The 17,103-nt window shown below is 41.9% G+C and overlaps 1 protein-coding gene across 21 annotated transcripts in view; it reads left to right on the forward strand.

The window, feature by feature from the left end:
* Positions 1–891: 891 nt before the first annotated feature.
* ablim1a (actin binding LIM protein 1a) overlaps positions 892–17,103 on the forward strand; it is a 54,049-nt gene continuing 37,837 nt past the window's right edge. For 2 of the 21 annotated variants that reach the window (XR_012595272.1, XM_074646669.1), the window contains exon 1: positions 8,658–9,107. Coding sequence is in view for 11 of the 21 variants with exons in the window: in XM_074646669.1 (XP_074502770.1) it covers positions 8,873–9,107 (235 nt within the window). In the remaining 10 variants the exon portion in view is untranslated. Of the gene's footprint in view, positions 1,126–6,522; positions 6,861–8,652; positions 9,108–13,848; positions 14,180–17,103 lie in introns of those variants that run through there. The other 19 variants (XR_012595271.1, XR_012595269.1, XR_012595275.1 and 16 more) reach the window with 17 other exon arrangements.

A 17,103-nucleotide genomic window follows, 5' to 3' on the forward strand; every position in this document is an offset into this window, starting at 1 on the left:
ACAGTATAAGATATATGATTGAGGTACTTTTTGTGTGAGAAGGTGTCGTATGAATTATCTATTTATCAGTCAATTTCTCTGATATTGCAGTGTTTTTTCCCCACATATGTTCTTTTAGGATAAAGTTTACGTGATGAATGGCCAAATATGTTCCTTTAAAGGAGGCTAGCTTTTTAAAAAAAATATATATTTAACCTTTATTTAACCAGGCTAGTCCCATTGAGATTAAGAACCTCTTTCAGCACCAAGAACACAAAGTTGCAGCCACAGACACAAATAGAGATATAAAATACAATTCACAAAAGCACTAAAATTTGCATTAAAAGACAAATATCTAAAGACAAATAGGGGGACAAAAAGGAACTTTTCTGGGAGTCAGCTGTACAACAAGGGGGCTAAAAACATTGGCATGCCATAGAGTCTGCTTCTAAAGCCTTCATTTAGATTTACAAATATAATTAATGATACCAGCTCCTTGATTTTTAGGTAATTTTGGAGCAAATTCCAGGCTGAGGCTGCAGAAAATGCAAAAGAAAAGAAACCTGTGAAAGCAGTGAATACTGTCCACAATCTTTTATTAATTTCAATTTAGCTTTATTAATGTAAAAATAGTAATTAAAAACATGCATTGCTCCAGAGTGCCATGTCAACTTTGTGATTTAGCCTCAACTATACCACACATACAGAACAGCACAGTCATCCAGGTCACACAGAAAATAGCTCTATATAGCCGGTTTAACGTGAATGCAACCCGATGGGAATTGCACGTTTGATTTAATTTATAACTCTGCAATTCTGTGATAGTATTATATGTTCAAATATGGACATAAAACTTGTTGGAAAATAAAAAAAGGATGCTGTGTGTGTTGCAGGACACGCCCTGTCGCTGGAAAGTGAGCTCTCTTGCATCGAGCATAGTCTAGTCTACCAAATCGCAGGCTGTATATGCTTCCCTGCGTTTAATCCCGTTTAAATGATGAACAACTTAAAGTACAGATAATATCAGGCTGTCAACCGGTCTCCCCCTCCACAACCCCTCTCCTGCAAAGCTGCACCGGTTCATCTCCTCCTGGTTGTCTCGGTAAAAGAAAGAGAGGCTCTACCTACCGGGCATGTCTGCTAGAGGTGAGTATCTTTTGCCGCAGAAGCCTTCATAACAATGCATATACTACAGGAGAAAAGTCTCTCAATTTTAGTGGGGGTTCAAGGACGGATGCTGTGGAGAAGAGAACCCATTTGCGTCGTCTTTCAGGAGGATCAGGCTGTGATAATGACACTGTTGTTGTAAGTAGGTTACACTGGTACAGGCTGTATAGCTGAAACACTGCTGCAGCCCTTTTCTTACACAGCCTACAACTTATTCTGTTGATATCTGTTGCAACCTATAAATAGATCACACTTTTTTTTTTTTTTTTTTAAATATCTCAGCTGTGATAATGAACCTCATCTGCTGACATCATTATAATCAAGGATGATGCATACAGCATTAGTTAAAGGGATGCACACACCCTAATGAATGAAAGCTGTTGATGGTGGACTTGTAGCACTTGGATGTGCATGCTTAGTTGTGATACTATGGTGAGGGTCAGTGTATACCTGCTGCTGCTGGTGAGGTGATAAGAAAGTACCATCTTTTTTTGGGAAAAGCTACAAAAGCATCATTAATCAAGGATGATGTATATAGCGTTATAGTTAAAAGGATGCACACACCCTAATAAATGAAAGCTGTTGATGGAGGACTTGTAGCACTTGGATGTGCATGCTTAGTTGGATGGTTGTGATACTACGGTGGGGGTCAGTGTATACCTGCTGCTGCTGGTGAGGTGATAAGAAAGTACCATCTTTTTTTGGGAAAAGCTACAAAAGCATCATTAATCAAGGATGATGTATATAGCGTTATAGTTAAAAGGATGCACACACCCTAATAAATGAAAGCTGTTGATGGAGGACTTGTAGCACTTGGATGTGCATGCTTAGTTGGATGGTTGTGATACTACGGTGGGGGTCAGTGTATACCTGCTGCTGCTGGTGAGGTGATAAGAAAGTACCATCTTTTTTTGGGAAAAGCTACAAAAGCATCATTAATCAAGGATGATGTATATAGCGTTATAGTTAAAAGGATGCACACACCCTAATAAATGAAAGCTGTTGATGGAGGACTTGTAGCACTTGGATGTGCATGCTTAGTTGGATGGTTGTGATACTATGGTGGGGGTCAGTGTATACCTGCTGCTGGTGAAGTGATAAAAAAGTACCATTCTTTTTGGGAAAAGCAACAAAAGCAAACTATCATTTGGTGCATCAATCTCTGTCTGAGTGGAGAAGATGTTTTCATTTCTTGTTGAGCATTAATCAGTAGTAGGGATGCATCGATCTGACTTTTTCAGTCCTTATACCGAGAGAGACCTGGGCTTTGGGTATCGGCTGATATACCGAGTACCGATCCGATATCGGTCTTTAATTAGTAATCTGTATGCCTCACTGTGTGGAAGTGACTGGGATCATTCTTTTATATGTCAGACTTGACTTAAACATTGCTTTCCTAACTTTGTAAAAGAAAATGTGACCAATAAATACATAGATATACATTTATTTAATTGTTCTTTGTTATACATTTTTAATGCAACAGCAAATTGGTCAAAACTTAAACAGGAAATAACATTCCAGTATATAATGTATATAAACATAGAATTGAATTTAATAGATTGGCCCTGTTGTCACTGATTTCTGATCCAGCTATTTGAGTCATTATCGGGCCGATATCTTATCCAGTATCGGTGCATCTCTAGCAAACAGTGCAGGTGGAGCATGTTTGTACCCATCAGGTGGGCCTTTGTGGATTTGTGTTCTCTGGCAGAGGAGATAAAGAGCCTCCAGCTGTTATGCTGTTATGGTCTGACTGAAGTTGCAATATTAACCTGACCTCAAGGTTATTATATTAAATCTGCAGTTGTTCATCTATTGGGTGAAACATGTATAGCTCAAGCTGTACAGTATGTCACTCCCCTCCAGACTCTGCATGGTTGAGCCTGTGTAGCTAGGCGGCTTTGAACCCCCCCTCCGCCCTCAACACTGATGTGTCCTTCATGGCTGCTGGTAGAGATCGATGGAGCTCAGAGTCCACCGCTTGACGGCCCCCCTGGTACATAGATCTGATTAGCACGCTTAAACCCCTGCAAACAGCCAATCATTATTCATGAGAACTAACTACACCAATACCCCATACAGTTGTGGCGACCTCACATTTGTGTAATCTATTATCACAGATACATCAGGCACAAACAGTCTTTGTGCCAATATGTCAAATCAAGTAGATGTTTGTCATGGGCCAGGCTGAGTCACTGGCTGTAGTGCTCCTATCTCACATGTACTGGACAACTTGATTCACACCATGTTTCACAATATTTAACCAGAGGACATAAAAGGTTTTTGTGTAGATAATAATTCAGAATATTTTTTGTGGATTGTGGAAATATATTTTCTTCCTATATTTTCTATACTTTGTAGAGAATCTGGATGCACATCCTATCGTGTTTCGGGCAATCAAGATGTGTTTTGAATGAAGTTTGCTGTGTTTCAACAGAATATTTTGATAATTGATTGATCATTTAAGTCATTTTTCAAACAAAATGCCAAACATTTTCCATTGCCAGCTTCCCAAATGTGAAGGGTTTGCTGCTTTTCTTTGTCATATGTGATAGTAAACGTTAGGGCTGCAACTGTCACATCTGTAGATTATTTTCTTGATTAATCGATCAGTTGTTTCGTCTATAAAACGTCAGAAAATGTGTTTCCCAAAGCCCAAGATGACGTCCTCAAATGTCTTGTTTTGTCCACAACTCAAAGATATTCAGTTTACTGTCATAGAGGGTAAAGAAACCAGAAAATATTCACCTTTAAGAAGCTGGGATCTGTGAATTTAGAGGGTTTTTTTCTTAAAAAATTACTCAAACTGATTAATCGATTATCAAAATAGTTGCCGATTAATTTAATAGTTGATTAATCGATTAATCATTGCAGCTCTAATAAACGTAATATCTTTGGTTGGTTGGTCGAAACAAACAATTTTTGAAGACATCACATTGGGCTTTAGAAATTGAGGACTTTCCGACATTTAATAGAGGCAATGATTAACCGAGAAAATAATTGTTATATTAATCAAATAAAGAAACTAATTCTTAGTTGCATCCCTAATGTGGATTACTGTAAATAATGGACATTATCCCTGATCGTCCTTTATGTCCAAGGTTGTTATTCTAGATATTGTAGCATCCAGAAATCTAAAGGTTAGCCGAGTGAAACATTTTCCTTCCCTCAGAAACAGGAAGTCAAAAAATGTCTCAAATGACTCCACTTTTCCTTCCCAGTGTGCGTTTATGATTACCAGCCCCTCCCTCAGTTGTCCAGCGAGCATGAGCCATTACTGTGCTCTCAGTCTAGCAGTCGCCAACCCCCCCACCTCTTATCGGCACAGGGCCATCAGCTTTTACCTTGGTAGTGATGCCCTTCCATTAGTCACCCCCCACCTTATACAAAATACACCCTTGTGGCCATACTGCTCTATCTGGACCTTTCTGTGTCATCATATTTGCTGTGCTGTTTTCTTTTGTATAGAATCTCTTAACATTTTTTTTATAAAACCATTATCCTGGGGATGTTGACATACTGTACATTATTCTAAGTAGTGCTTTTACATTAATTCCTACCTGTCTGCCATTCATGGCCACTGTGCACTTCGACCAGAGCAACGGGGAGTTAAGTGCATTGTTCAAGGTCACCTCGGTAGTGGCAATTGAGGGGCGTTTCATATCAGATTCCTCCATCTACAGAACGTTCTCCCTCTTGGGTCTGGGAAATCCCCCTAAAACCTACCACAGCTCTGTCATTTAGCATAATCTCATCATTTATTGTTATAGTTTGCTGTTCTGGTTCACTGCTGTTTAGTTTGGCCATTCATATGCTGGTGAATTTATTGTTCCTCTTGGTCATTTATCTCTGCTCCACCGCAGAATCTTAAAGCAACATGTTGGACGGCAGAGTTCTCACATATGTGGGTTAATGTTTTTCATCCAGTTTTCTGCTTCTCCTGCATGGGCTGCTTGTATAAGTCACATTTTATATCTGAATTTATGGACCTTTTTTGAAGGCATTGTTGAGCAGTGCGCTGAATTTATGTAAGTTTTTCCGTTCTTCCTTATGAAATTTTCAACTGAATCTCAGCAACATGAATCAGAGTTTACCACAATGCTGCAAAATGTTGATGTTTAATAGTAATAATAATAACTTTATTTATGTAGCACCTTTCAAGGTTAAGCACAAAACATTCCAAAGCATTCCAGATTAAAAATCAGAAACACATGTAAGACGCCCTGTATGACATACAGAAATGAGAGCACATATATCAAGCAGCACTGAGCCCATACATAAACAGAAATAGTTTGTATAGGTAAGTAATATGTGGATGAGAGAAACAAGCTCATATAAAGCAGGTGACATTTAAGTACAGGAAATAACCACATGTATAAGTTAACACATTAGCGCAACTTGCAATCTTTAGGTTGTAGCGGGCTCAGTTTTAAAGCTAGAGTGAAGGAGGCTAAATAACGCTCCAAATTTACGCTAAATTTCGGCGAGGAAAAACTGACCATTATAAAAGGGGTCCCTTGACCTCTGACCTCAAGATATGTGAATTAAAATGGGTTCTATGGGTACCCACAAGTCTCCCCTTTACAGACATGCCCACTTTATGATAATCACATGCAGTTTGGGGCAAGTCATAGTCAAGTCAGCACACTGACACACTGACAGCTGTTGTTGCCTGTTGGGCTGCAGTTTGCCATGTTATGATTTGAGCATATTTGTTTATGCTAAATGCAGTACCTGTGAGGGTTTCTGGACAATATTTGTCATTGTTTTGTGTTGTGAATTGATTTATAATAATAAATACATACATTTGCATAAAGCAAGCATATTTGCCCACTCCCATGTTGATAAGAGTATTTAATACTTGACAAATCTTGCTTTAAGGTACATTTTGAACTGATAAAAAATGTGTGATTAATTTGCGGTTTTATTTTCTAAACTTATATTCATGTGACTTGCAAACCTGTTCTTCTTATTATCATAAGTTGTAGCATGATTGCAGGGCATAAAGCGTTCTTGTTGTCAAATGTTGTCAGCCTAAAGAAATTGGGGGTAATTTTAATGTACTTTGTGGGCCATACTTACCTATTTTATCCCCATCCTCAATAGACTTGACTATTTTACTCTCCTTTATTCCAGTTGTCAGATCTGACAGTAATCATTGCATTTGGATGTCTGGATAGCTTTAAGTGACTAGCAGCAAAGAAATTCCTTCCCAGTACATCTTCAGTTCTGCCCCGCTCTGACCTCCTTCTCCGCCCCGCCCTTTCCATGAAGCAGGGTGAGCACATCCTGCTTCGCCGTACCTGTTACACTGCAGTGTAATCAGGATGATGAATGGTGGATGGAGAGGGAGGCACGGCTCCATTCTGCAGTAACTTAATCTGATGCCTTATCCTCAACCGACCACTGGAGAGGGCTGCTCATGCTCCAGCAGCACGACCCTCTGCATCAGCACTTTTCTCTGTCTCTCTCTGTGTGTGTGTGTGTGTTTACTGTATGTGCGAATATGGGGGTTGGTGTGCGCGCGCATGCATGTGTCCTGGCAAAAGCCTGAATAATAGATGAGCAGGGGAAGGAGTGAAAGCGCTGCCGGACGGGACAGTGTGTGTGGGAGTGTGTAGAGATGGGGGAGAGGGATGAAGCGTGGCAGGAGCCTGGCTACGACGGGCTGTGCAACTACGCCCAAAAAATCACCTCCTGCTTCGGACTGGATGGTAAGACGGGGGGGGAAACAGATGAAGAGGAGGAGGAGGGGGGTGTGTTTATTCAAGTGCGGAGCAGAAGCGGCAGAGGCTATGAAATGTTGTATTTTGTGTGCGATGCAGATTTTTCTGCATGCAGGGACAGCAGTCTGAGCATGTATGTGTTGATCTGCGAGTGTGTGGGCAAATGTGTCACAGCGACCACAGAGTGGATGACAATTGGAGGGCAGTGCCTCACTGCAGCAGAATAGCATGTCCTTAGCCACCCTGAGGTCCATGTGTCTGCATGAGTGGGTGTCAGAGTGTACGTCTTCTTGTTTATACCTCACCATCACACTTAATCCTTTCTCTGAGATGAAACTCTTTCTGAATGGGAGTCAAATTAGTTAAATACTGTATGGATGTATATAGTAGTTAACTCGGCCAGCCATCCCGTTTCTGTGCACCCCCTCAGACGAAGAGGAAAGTCATTAAATTTGAAGTGCAGCAGGCCTAGACCAATATCTCTAAACTAAAAGGATATTTTGTGCTTTGTCATTATCTGCTCTGCTTTACGTACCTCAATGATTTATTTCATTTCCTGGGAGAAAGTAGTGATTAGCCTTATCTGTTTGATGAATATTAGAGGTTACGAAAGGTTTTCCTGCTTTTACGCTTTGAGTTATTAATCTGTGTGTATGCATGTAAGAGACAGTCCTGTCTTAGCAGCACTCTTTTATGGTTTCGGTTGGTTTAAAACACATCAGAGCACTGGTGTGGGGTTATCTTGTTTTTGTGGAGTTTGCCCAGATTCTCCTCCCACACATCCATGACTCAAAATTTACCTCGTGCTGAACTCACATTTCCAAGAAAGGTGAATGCATCTTTGACTCAAGAAAGAGTGCTGGTAGAAGTTCAATAGCTTAGAGACGTTGGTTGTACGGATTTGGCTTGTCAAGAAAACACTCTGCAGAATCAAATCCGTCCCAACATTAGATGGTTTGAAGATTACATGCCTTCTTACTAAGTTACATCTTCCAAAATCCTATACCCGATGATTTCAGCGGATAACGGAGGGCGACTGCTGGCGTTTCCCCTTCAGTGCTAATGTAGTAACAGTATTGTGAAGGATCCTGCTGATGATTAACAGTGGGTTTTTTGCATTGTTGGCTGGTGGAATGACCTTGTTGGTTGTTGACCTTGTAAAGGACTGGCAGACTCCCAAGGCAATCTACCCTGAAAGCATGTCTTGGATCACTGTGATGCTGCACACTGATATGCTTCCATTTGGTTAATGCATTAATGCACATTCACACAAAAACACACTTTGTGAGCGTAATAGAATTTAGATGCATCTCTCAAAGAGGATCTTGATGTTTAATGACTTATTTTGGCCTCAAATGTAGCACACAGAAATAGAGATGTTTGCTTTTTGACGGAATCTCAGCTCATCATTGGACAGATGTGCATAAGCAGAGCAGTGATTGGGGTGCACACGAGTCCCATCAGGTGTAGAGACTCCCACCATACACTGGGTCGACCCGATAGAGCTACCTAACCCCACCCAGAAGATAATCATAGGCTCGACGTCAGCCCTAAGCTGCTTATGGCACTAGGCTGGTTGGGCTGAAGACACTCATAGTGTAAGCTTCTTTCCCTGTTTCTCACTCCGCTCTACCTGCAGCAGAGTGCTTTGTCATACATGCCGCCTGCTGTTTGGCGTCACCACCTCAAGGTGGACATCAGCGCTCCGCATCTTGCATCCACTGCAGATCTGAATTGACAGGCGGAGGGGTCGTGACAAGAGGAGTTTCCACTGGAGGCCTCACTGGATATATTGCCATGATTTTATGATGAGCTGCTGTGAAGTCGCCCACCAAGCTCTGGCTCCTTTGTTTCCGTCTCGTGCCTCCATGAACACCCCATGTTCTTGATGTCCAAAGGCGACTGGATGTTAAAGCGGGTCTGAGCCCAACCCTGGTCGACGTCTATACCTGCAGTGGTTCACCTTTCTCCGTGGGACAGTCGAAGGGGAGCCAGGCGCCATGCCCACTCTGCCCAACCTCAACAGCCTGGGCAAGCTGTGCAGCTCCAGCCGTAGCCACAATGTCGACCGCGTCCGGGTGAAGCGCAAGAGCTCGGTCAAACGCATGTCCATCATCGAGGATGGGCACGTGGCCGAGGTCCTGTACCTCATTCCTAAACAATACATGGAGCATCTGCCCTACCTCGACCCAAATGAGTATTTTCTGAGTGAGAGGCTGAACGACGTTGCGACAGGTAGGACGGGAGAAAAAACATTAATTCACCCATCTCCCATTGCAGCGATCCATCCTAGCTGTGGCTGACTACAACACCAGTCAGCTGTAATAATGATTGCTTAATCAATGAGTAATACAAAGTGACCAAAACAAAGGATTTTGCATGGATTTACAGGAAGTACATTGTTCTACTTTTAGATGCTTGTAATTGAAGTTGCATATCATTTTATTATGCTTTTACCTCTTTAACATTTGTTTGTTGATACCACGAGGGGTTATTTCGGTCCTGTATTGCAGTTTGGCTGCTCTGCTTTTCATTGTGTTTGGGAGTAGGTGTCCGAAAGTGAATTGATTAGTCGTTGCTCAGAGATTACTTCATTTTAATTGGATGACAGTGAGTGATTACACCTCTTGAGGCTTTCCATATCTGACCCGTGCATATGAGTGTGTGTGAGGGCTCCTAGTGTGCGAGTTACGCAACCCCGACTCCCCGACGCCAAAAAGTGTTGCTGCAAAATGAAGAAAAAGTCAGGAAATTAATCACCGTCGTCTCCGTAGTTACATAATATAATGCAAACCCATATGCAAGGGCAGACCTGCTGCATTTTGCCAAGCAACAGTACATGGGGAAGCTACATGGTGGCTTACATCAGGATTACAACATGGGCAGGAGGACAAAATTGAGATTTTCAGACCTTATGTATTCTCTGACTGCATGCCAGGCGCAGTAGTAAAATCATCATTGCTTGGCACTTAGTTGTTTGCAAAATACCACAGCAACTCTGTGTCTGCTTTGGAGTGAGAGTTTGATTTTGGCCAATAGCTCAGGTTCAAGGAAGCTATGTGTCTGCAAACTGACCCCGGATCAAAGATCACAGAGGTCAAGTGGCAGCCTAGTGACAGCTTAACTCAATCAAACAGTGACAGTCAAAAGCTGCATACAGTACAGTATATATTCTGTGAGTTCTGTAGAGGCCAAGCCTGGGTCATTTGACTGCTGCAGTCTTCCATGACTTTTCTGAGACCCGATATCTGTAAAAAAATATTGTTGCAAGACGGTAAAACTCGCAAAGAAACAATAGTCCTCATTTTATTCACCCGTAATCTTTTTTTAAACCTCTCTAGTGTCAGCCAAACAAAGCTGAAACATCATGTTCACTGTTTCCACACTGTAAACAATGCTGCGTTATTTCACAAGTTAAGTGCTTTTGAATATGAGTGGCAGTAATCCTTCTCCCCGAGTGATGTTATCCAGAGGTCACCGTGTTTGACAGTTCCTCAAAGAAACATGAAAAGAAGCCGGCAACCCAATGTCGCTGCGGATTGTCGGTTAAAATAATGTGTTTTTTATGTTTGCAAATTGTTGAAATTCTGACAAAAGGAAAGACTATTGAGTGGATGTTGTAGCGGAAACATATTTCTGTGTATTCAGGGAAGCTGCGGCACAGGAATGTTAAGTAGCATGGGTGAAATACACTTTGAAGAAGGTTGCACAGGATTGCTGTTCAAAAGCTTCTCGTTTTAAAATAGATGCAAGCCGGTGAAGTGTTTTTCATTATCCAGAGATAGAAAGGCAGGTCTGTCAATGCTTCTAAAGGACTTGACAGGTTCATCCTGGTTATTAGTATTTTTAACTGTCACGCTGTGTCTGTTGGATTTGTAAAAATCTGCAAGTCATCACCCTGTGCATAGGGTGTGTAGCTATTTACACGTGTGTATGTGTTCTGTATGCATTTGTGTGTGTGTAGTTCCACTAATCCTAATTTTAATCCTAGGGATAACTGTGCAGTATATCCACAGAAGCCACTGCTGTTTACTGTAAATGTGACCTCAGTCTGGCTTCACCACTCAATAGCCTATAACTGTAGATCAAATGCACATGCTAAATGCTAACAGTGCTTAATCTGCACTGATATCAGGGCTATGCCGTGTCTAGTTCTCTTGGCCAGGTTATTAACGAACAGTGAGATCATTGGATCCTTCTCCATAGGTGAGCCAAATAGAGTAGAAACCTTTCATCCATGAATAAAAGGCTTTGCTGCTCAGGAATTGCCCTTGGCAAGCCTTATGTAGCTTGAATGTCCAGCAGCTCCTGCACAGATTATTAAAAGTGGCAAAATGATAATAGGTCCATTAGAGTATTATGAGAAAACACAATAAAACTCTATGTGTTGCACTTAAAGCTACACTGTAAACCTCTAATCTTCTCAAAGGGTTTCGGCTCTTTTTTAAAAAGCCAGTCAAACTCTTTGGTCATGATTACATATTTCTCTCCCTTCATAATAATAAAAAATGGGTGGAGTGCTGGAGAAATATCCGCTAACTATTTTTACCGGTTGCCTCACTGGCACGTCTGCCTCCACTTTCCGGTGAGAAGAAAACGCCCCTGTGGAGAGTGATGCACGTTGATGGGCATCCAGCAGGTGGCACAGTTGACACTGCAGTGGATGAATGCATTATGAATGCATAATGGGGCTGACTGCATCAGCAATTACAGAGGTGGTGCTGATGCAAAACTAGTCCTCCCTCCTCAGCCATAGAGAGGCTACGGTGAGGCTCCAGCATGGGACGGATGGACGGATCAGTGACCGTGTGGTCTCTAGTGGCTGCTGGTGTGACAAGGCTGAGTTCATTTTCTTTTTCTCACACATTGAAGTGTCTGCAGACGTTGGATTGGTCCCCTGCTATGTCTGTGCAGGGTCTCAGTGGATGTTATTTGTTCCCCGGGAGGCGAATAAGAAACTTTATTAACACATTATACTGTGGAGCATTGGCTTGAGTGAAATAGTATTTGTATGTGTTGTATATGTTGGGAGTAGATGGATGAGGTTTAGCATATGAGTAGTTACAGTGCTGCATAGGTTGTCTAGAACAGTTATCCCAGCCTATTTTCCTTGAAGCCCCCCCTACTTGTATCTAACAAAAGCTGAGCCCCCCTCTCCATATTTTCTGACATCATCACCCTACAAAAATTACAAATCCTCGAACAAAATCCTCTCCAATTTGAATAAAGCGAGTCAGTGTATTAAGTGAGTTAGTCTTTATTTAATAAATCAACTTTCTTTAATGACTATAACTCGTCAGTTCGTGTTTCTCTTTATGTGCAGCGGGCGGGAGAGCAAACCATGTTTGACCGCAGTGACAATGTTGTTTTTGAAAGGCTAAACGCCAACAAACATGGACTGAAGCAGAATATTTAGTTAGATAAAGACATGTTGTGAATTTGGAAATTCGGACATCTATCTTTTTTTTCCAATACATTTTGACCTTTGGACTGTACAACACTCTGGAGTTACTGGAAATGTTTGGATCACACGAATCGGAGACAATCCTTCGCAGGAATCTAATTCTACAAATAGTATAATACTAATAATATTAGTGTAGCCTGATCTTTATCTGCAACTGAGCAGAAATACAGGCTTTAAACAGAATGTGACCTACTAAGTAGCAAAAAATATCTTTAAAAAAATAGTTTTTATACAGACTTTTGTATAAATTATCCAGTAAGGGAAATTAAATCTAATTTTGACTACCTCTGAGCAGACAAATCCTGGCGCACCCCCTGTGATCTTTGGGCACGGATCCCAGGTTTGGAGCCACTGCTTTATAGTATACTAAAAAAGTGTGATAGTCCAAGCACCGACATAACCAAAGCAACAATATTACGTACAAAGAGTAAGTAACTTGACGTATATGAGTTCTCTAAAGTAGAGTTGACAAGAAATGTCTCTCTTCCTTCTGGTCATGTCAGTGGTCGATGATATAAGAGCTGGTGTCTCCACCAGGCTTAGCCGGGAACATGCTCTCCTGTGCTCTCTTTATTGGATTTCAGAGGATCCACTAAAGATATTAATACAAAGCTCATGTTGGAGATCATGGTAAGTCTGATCTTCAACCTCAAATGGCCCCTGTTGGCCTCTCATGCAGTCCTCGCACCGTATACTGCTGGACGCGGTGAGGTTATTATAAATGCAGGCTCAAGGTGAGCCTGGCTTTACTGCATCATGATCAGGTCGACAGTGTTGATTGGATCTGATTAAGCGTCCCCTATTTTCTATCATTCTTAATACGGTGGTGTAGATAATCATTTAGGCAGCATTTTTTTGAACTGTGGATAATATGTTTAATACATCTTTTATTTAATTTTGATTATTTATTTTGGTGCTTGGTGCTATAACCACCTCCAGTTTTCAGCTAAGGAAAGACCAACATTCCCAGAAGAACTCGGCCTTTTTCTCCGCTGTTTGATTATTAATTCCATGTTTTTTTCACATGTGTCAAATACGCAATTTTGTGTTAAATTGAACCAATCTTTCAGCTCAGCAGGCTAATTACTGCACTGAAAAGACTAATTGAGCTCCTGTTGTAGTGACATAAAGTCTTTGTTGAGGTGTTATACGGTACAGTGATGTGTTGAAGGGTTATTCCCAGCAACATTCAGTTTGGTGAACTTTCTGTTCATGGACTGAACTTCATTTTCATTTTTAGGGTATCATAAATTCACATCATACCACACAATTTACAATGGAAGTCGATGTGAGGACACGGTGAAGAGAAGAAGACAGTCTGATGTAACAGATTTTTATATATAGATATATATATTGTGGTCTTTATGCATTAACAGTTGGTGTCACAGTTTATCTTTACATATGTCATGAGTGTTTGTGCTTTAAGGGGGTCTGTTTTGGGGTTTTTGGTCACACAGAAGCAGCAGCAGCAGCCACCTGGTTGCTGCAATGAGGAGGCGGCTGACACAACAGAGGGGCTGAGAGAGGGAGCAGGAGGGGAAGAGAGGGAGGAGGAGGAGGAGGTGGAGTGGGCAGAGAAGGAAAAGGAGGAGGAGGAGGAGAGGGATGGGAGGAAAACAGGCAGTCAGGAGGCAAACCCCACGCTGTAGCGGCGTTTTTCAGGAGGAGAGCTCAGCAGCGCCTACACCTCTCTCTCTCTCTCTCTGGTGTCTCGGCTGTTTTTTGCTCTTCAGTCTTGACTAAAAAAAGGAACTAGCAGCTCCTGTGTTACTGGCAATCGATACCCGGAGCCTTTTCTGGTGCAGATTTACCTCAATTCCAATGGTCATGGTCAAAGAAAAAGGTATTGTGGTCACAGAGTGTGTCAGGAGTGTGTTTTCATGTGATTTCTTTTGCTTGTTGACTGTATGCAGTGTGTGTGTGTGTAGATGTGCTTCAGTTGGATTTGTCTGGCTGTTTGAATTTCATTTAGTTTGATTATTTTTTAGATGTGTGTGGATATAGTCACAGTAATATGGACATCTTTTTTATGTGGGTGTGTGTGTTGCTTTCAAGAAGCTCGACTATTAACACAGTATAAATGTGCATCTTCGACATATCAACATATTCTCTCTCTCTCTAGTTGAAGACTTGCTACGCCCTTCTCAATACTCTCGAGCAGCTGATGCTTGAGTCTGCTTCATTTGGCAGCGTCAGTCTTTATGTAAATGTGTACCGGAACAAAGCATCTGGCTGGTTGTGCAGGAGCGTGACACTAAAACGTTTAGGGTGATGATGTGCATACAGCTCAAACCGATCCGTCTTCTCATGCAGGCTGGATATAAAGGTAACATGTAGAGAGAAGAAGAAGAAGTGGAGCACTAGTGTAGGGATCCACACTGCGCAGAACTGTGGACCTGCACTCTCTGTCTCTCTCTCTCTCTCTCTCGCTCTCTCTGTCTGCAGCCGTTGCCATGGCGACCATCTATAAGGTACACTCCATTGTTGTCAGCTGTGGCCTCATTGATAGTGTCCCGTTAAGACAAAAAAGATGATTGTTTCCACCTATAACCGAGGTCGCCCAGCTGCGTGGGATGAATTAGGTGAAGTCAGGGCGAATGTTGCAGAGACATTAACATTCCCGGCAATTTGCTGGGGCATGTGGTCGTGAGATTGAGCATTGTTTGTCAGTATGACTCATGGCAAGCAGCTACATAGGTGCAATTTTCTATAATAAAAATGTCTGGTATGAATTCAGAAGAGCAGTAATGGCAACAATTATCTTCCTTTTCTTTTGACATTTTGAAAAAGGAACCACAAATATGTAATTTATAAGCATGCAACTCGCATATTCTGAATCCATAAATATTACTAAAAGCCAACTATTACATCAACGTTTTCCGCATTCGAGTCAACCGGACTGGAAGTGAATATGAAAGTAATGAATCCCAGTAATAATAAGTCATGATGCATCACCATGATATTCCCTTAACCTGCAGTAGGTTTTAGCATCATTGGGCAAATATTTCATAATAACCTTTCAGCATATTGTAATTCAAGTGTTCTGAGAGAAAACTAGACTTCTGCACCTCCTCATGGCTCTGTTTTCAGGCTTTAGAAAATCTACGGGAGACTTTGGCCAATCACAGGTATTTCCTCAACTTATCTCAACGTGGCTGCCGGGTCACAAACTTTCTCATTTTACAGCTAAACATTACACTACAAGATGTTTCTGAAAACATTTGAGGTGAGAAATAGATATTAACGTAACATAATATTGATTCATATTTGATCAGTGCTGCTTAGTTTGACCGTTTGATCAGAGTTTGCGAGTGATTGACAGCTGCTCAGAGACGGCAGGCTCCATCTCGGCTCTGATTGGTTGTTTTCCTCCGGTCTGTGAAACCTGTTCCATGTACTACAATCAGGATATAGTGACCGTTTTATAACAATAACTTTTTTTAATAATATTTGCTCCATTTCTACTCACTGCAGCTGTAATAGTGTCTCTATTAAACCAGCTTGATATATCACTCCTGTGTGTTCAGTGGATGCTTCATGAGTTGATCCTCCAGCTCGTGTAGACAAACACTGTTCTATGTGTGGGCATGTGATATTTTTATGTTCTGTCTGAAAATATTTCCATCACCGAAAAAAACATGTTTACAGATTTTGTTTTGACAGATACGAGTGTGGTTTGTTTGAGTATCTGACAGCGCTCTTGTGGCTGGAGGCGGCGTCCGGCTCTGGAGCTCGTCCTCTTGATGTGGATTCGACTGGCCACAAAGAAAAAGGCCGTTGCCATCGAGTCCCCCGCGCTGGCAGGACACCCGTAACCTCTGGCTGCCACATGTTCATCTCCCACAATCCCTCTGAAAGTTTTCCGAAGACTTAACCCGCTGCTTTGCCTGCCCACTCTCGGGATCTGCTGGTGGCGGGAGGCTCGTCTGGGTTTATCATCCACATTTAGAGGCCTCTAGTTTTTCATTCCTCTAAAGCTGTGGCAGCTTCTTGTATCCTCCCGGGATCTCATCATGCAACCTGTCTGAGGCCAGGTGGGCTTTTTACCATCCGGTTGCACAGCTGACCAAACACTGGATTATACTGTATGCTCAGAATGATGAATCATAATAAAAGGATTGCAGTGTTAGCGTTTTTGCTGCTCGCAGGCGGTTGTCCTATTTTCAAAGCCAAGAATACCCTTGAAATAGTTTGTAATTTATTGGGGCCGTGTGTACCCACGGCAGTCGGATCTTGATCTACACGTGCGTCTGAGATTTGTGCACATTGGTATGACTAGTTGATTAATTTGTTTATGCTCTTCCTGCGTAAGAGCCCTGCTGACTGCGCTCTGTGAAATTAGATAATCGTCATCACATGTACGTCACCAACTCCCAGAGCTCCTTGAATCTGAACATTTTTCCTCTTGACATGAAAGTCTAATGTGCCTGTGTAGCTGCTTCCTGTGATTTTGCTGCAGACAACTGCAGTGGTGCCTCATCTTTGAAGCTTGCCAGTGTCTACCCCCTGAAAGAGGAGCTAAACCCTTTCACAGACATCAATGCAACACTCTCATAGACACACACTGTTTGGACAGCTGGCACACAGGACCAGAATATACAGATGAGATAAGTGGTCGTCCGGGGGAGAGAGACAGTCACTGACCTAAAATATACAGAGGCTATAACAACAAGAGCGATGTGAGAGCAGACTGTAGCCATACATTGTGCCGGTCAACAAACATCCTCCCCGTCTGGCATCAATCGGTTTGATTATCACAGGAAATAT

This window comes from Sebastes fasciatus, chromosome 9 (assembly GCF_043250625.1).
Source record: "Sebastes fasciatus isolate fSebFas1 chromosome 9, fSebFas1.pri, whole genome shotgun sequence".
Classification (NCBI taxonomy): Eukaryota; Metazoa; Chordata; class Actinopteri; order Perciformes; family Sebastidae; genus Sebastes; species Sebastes fasciatus.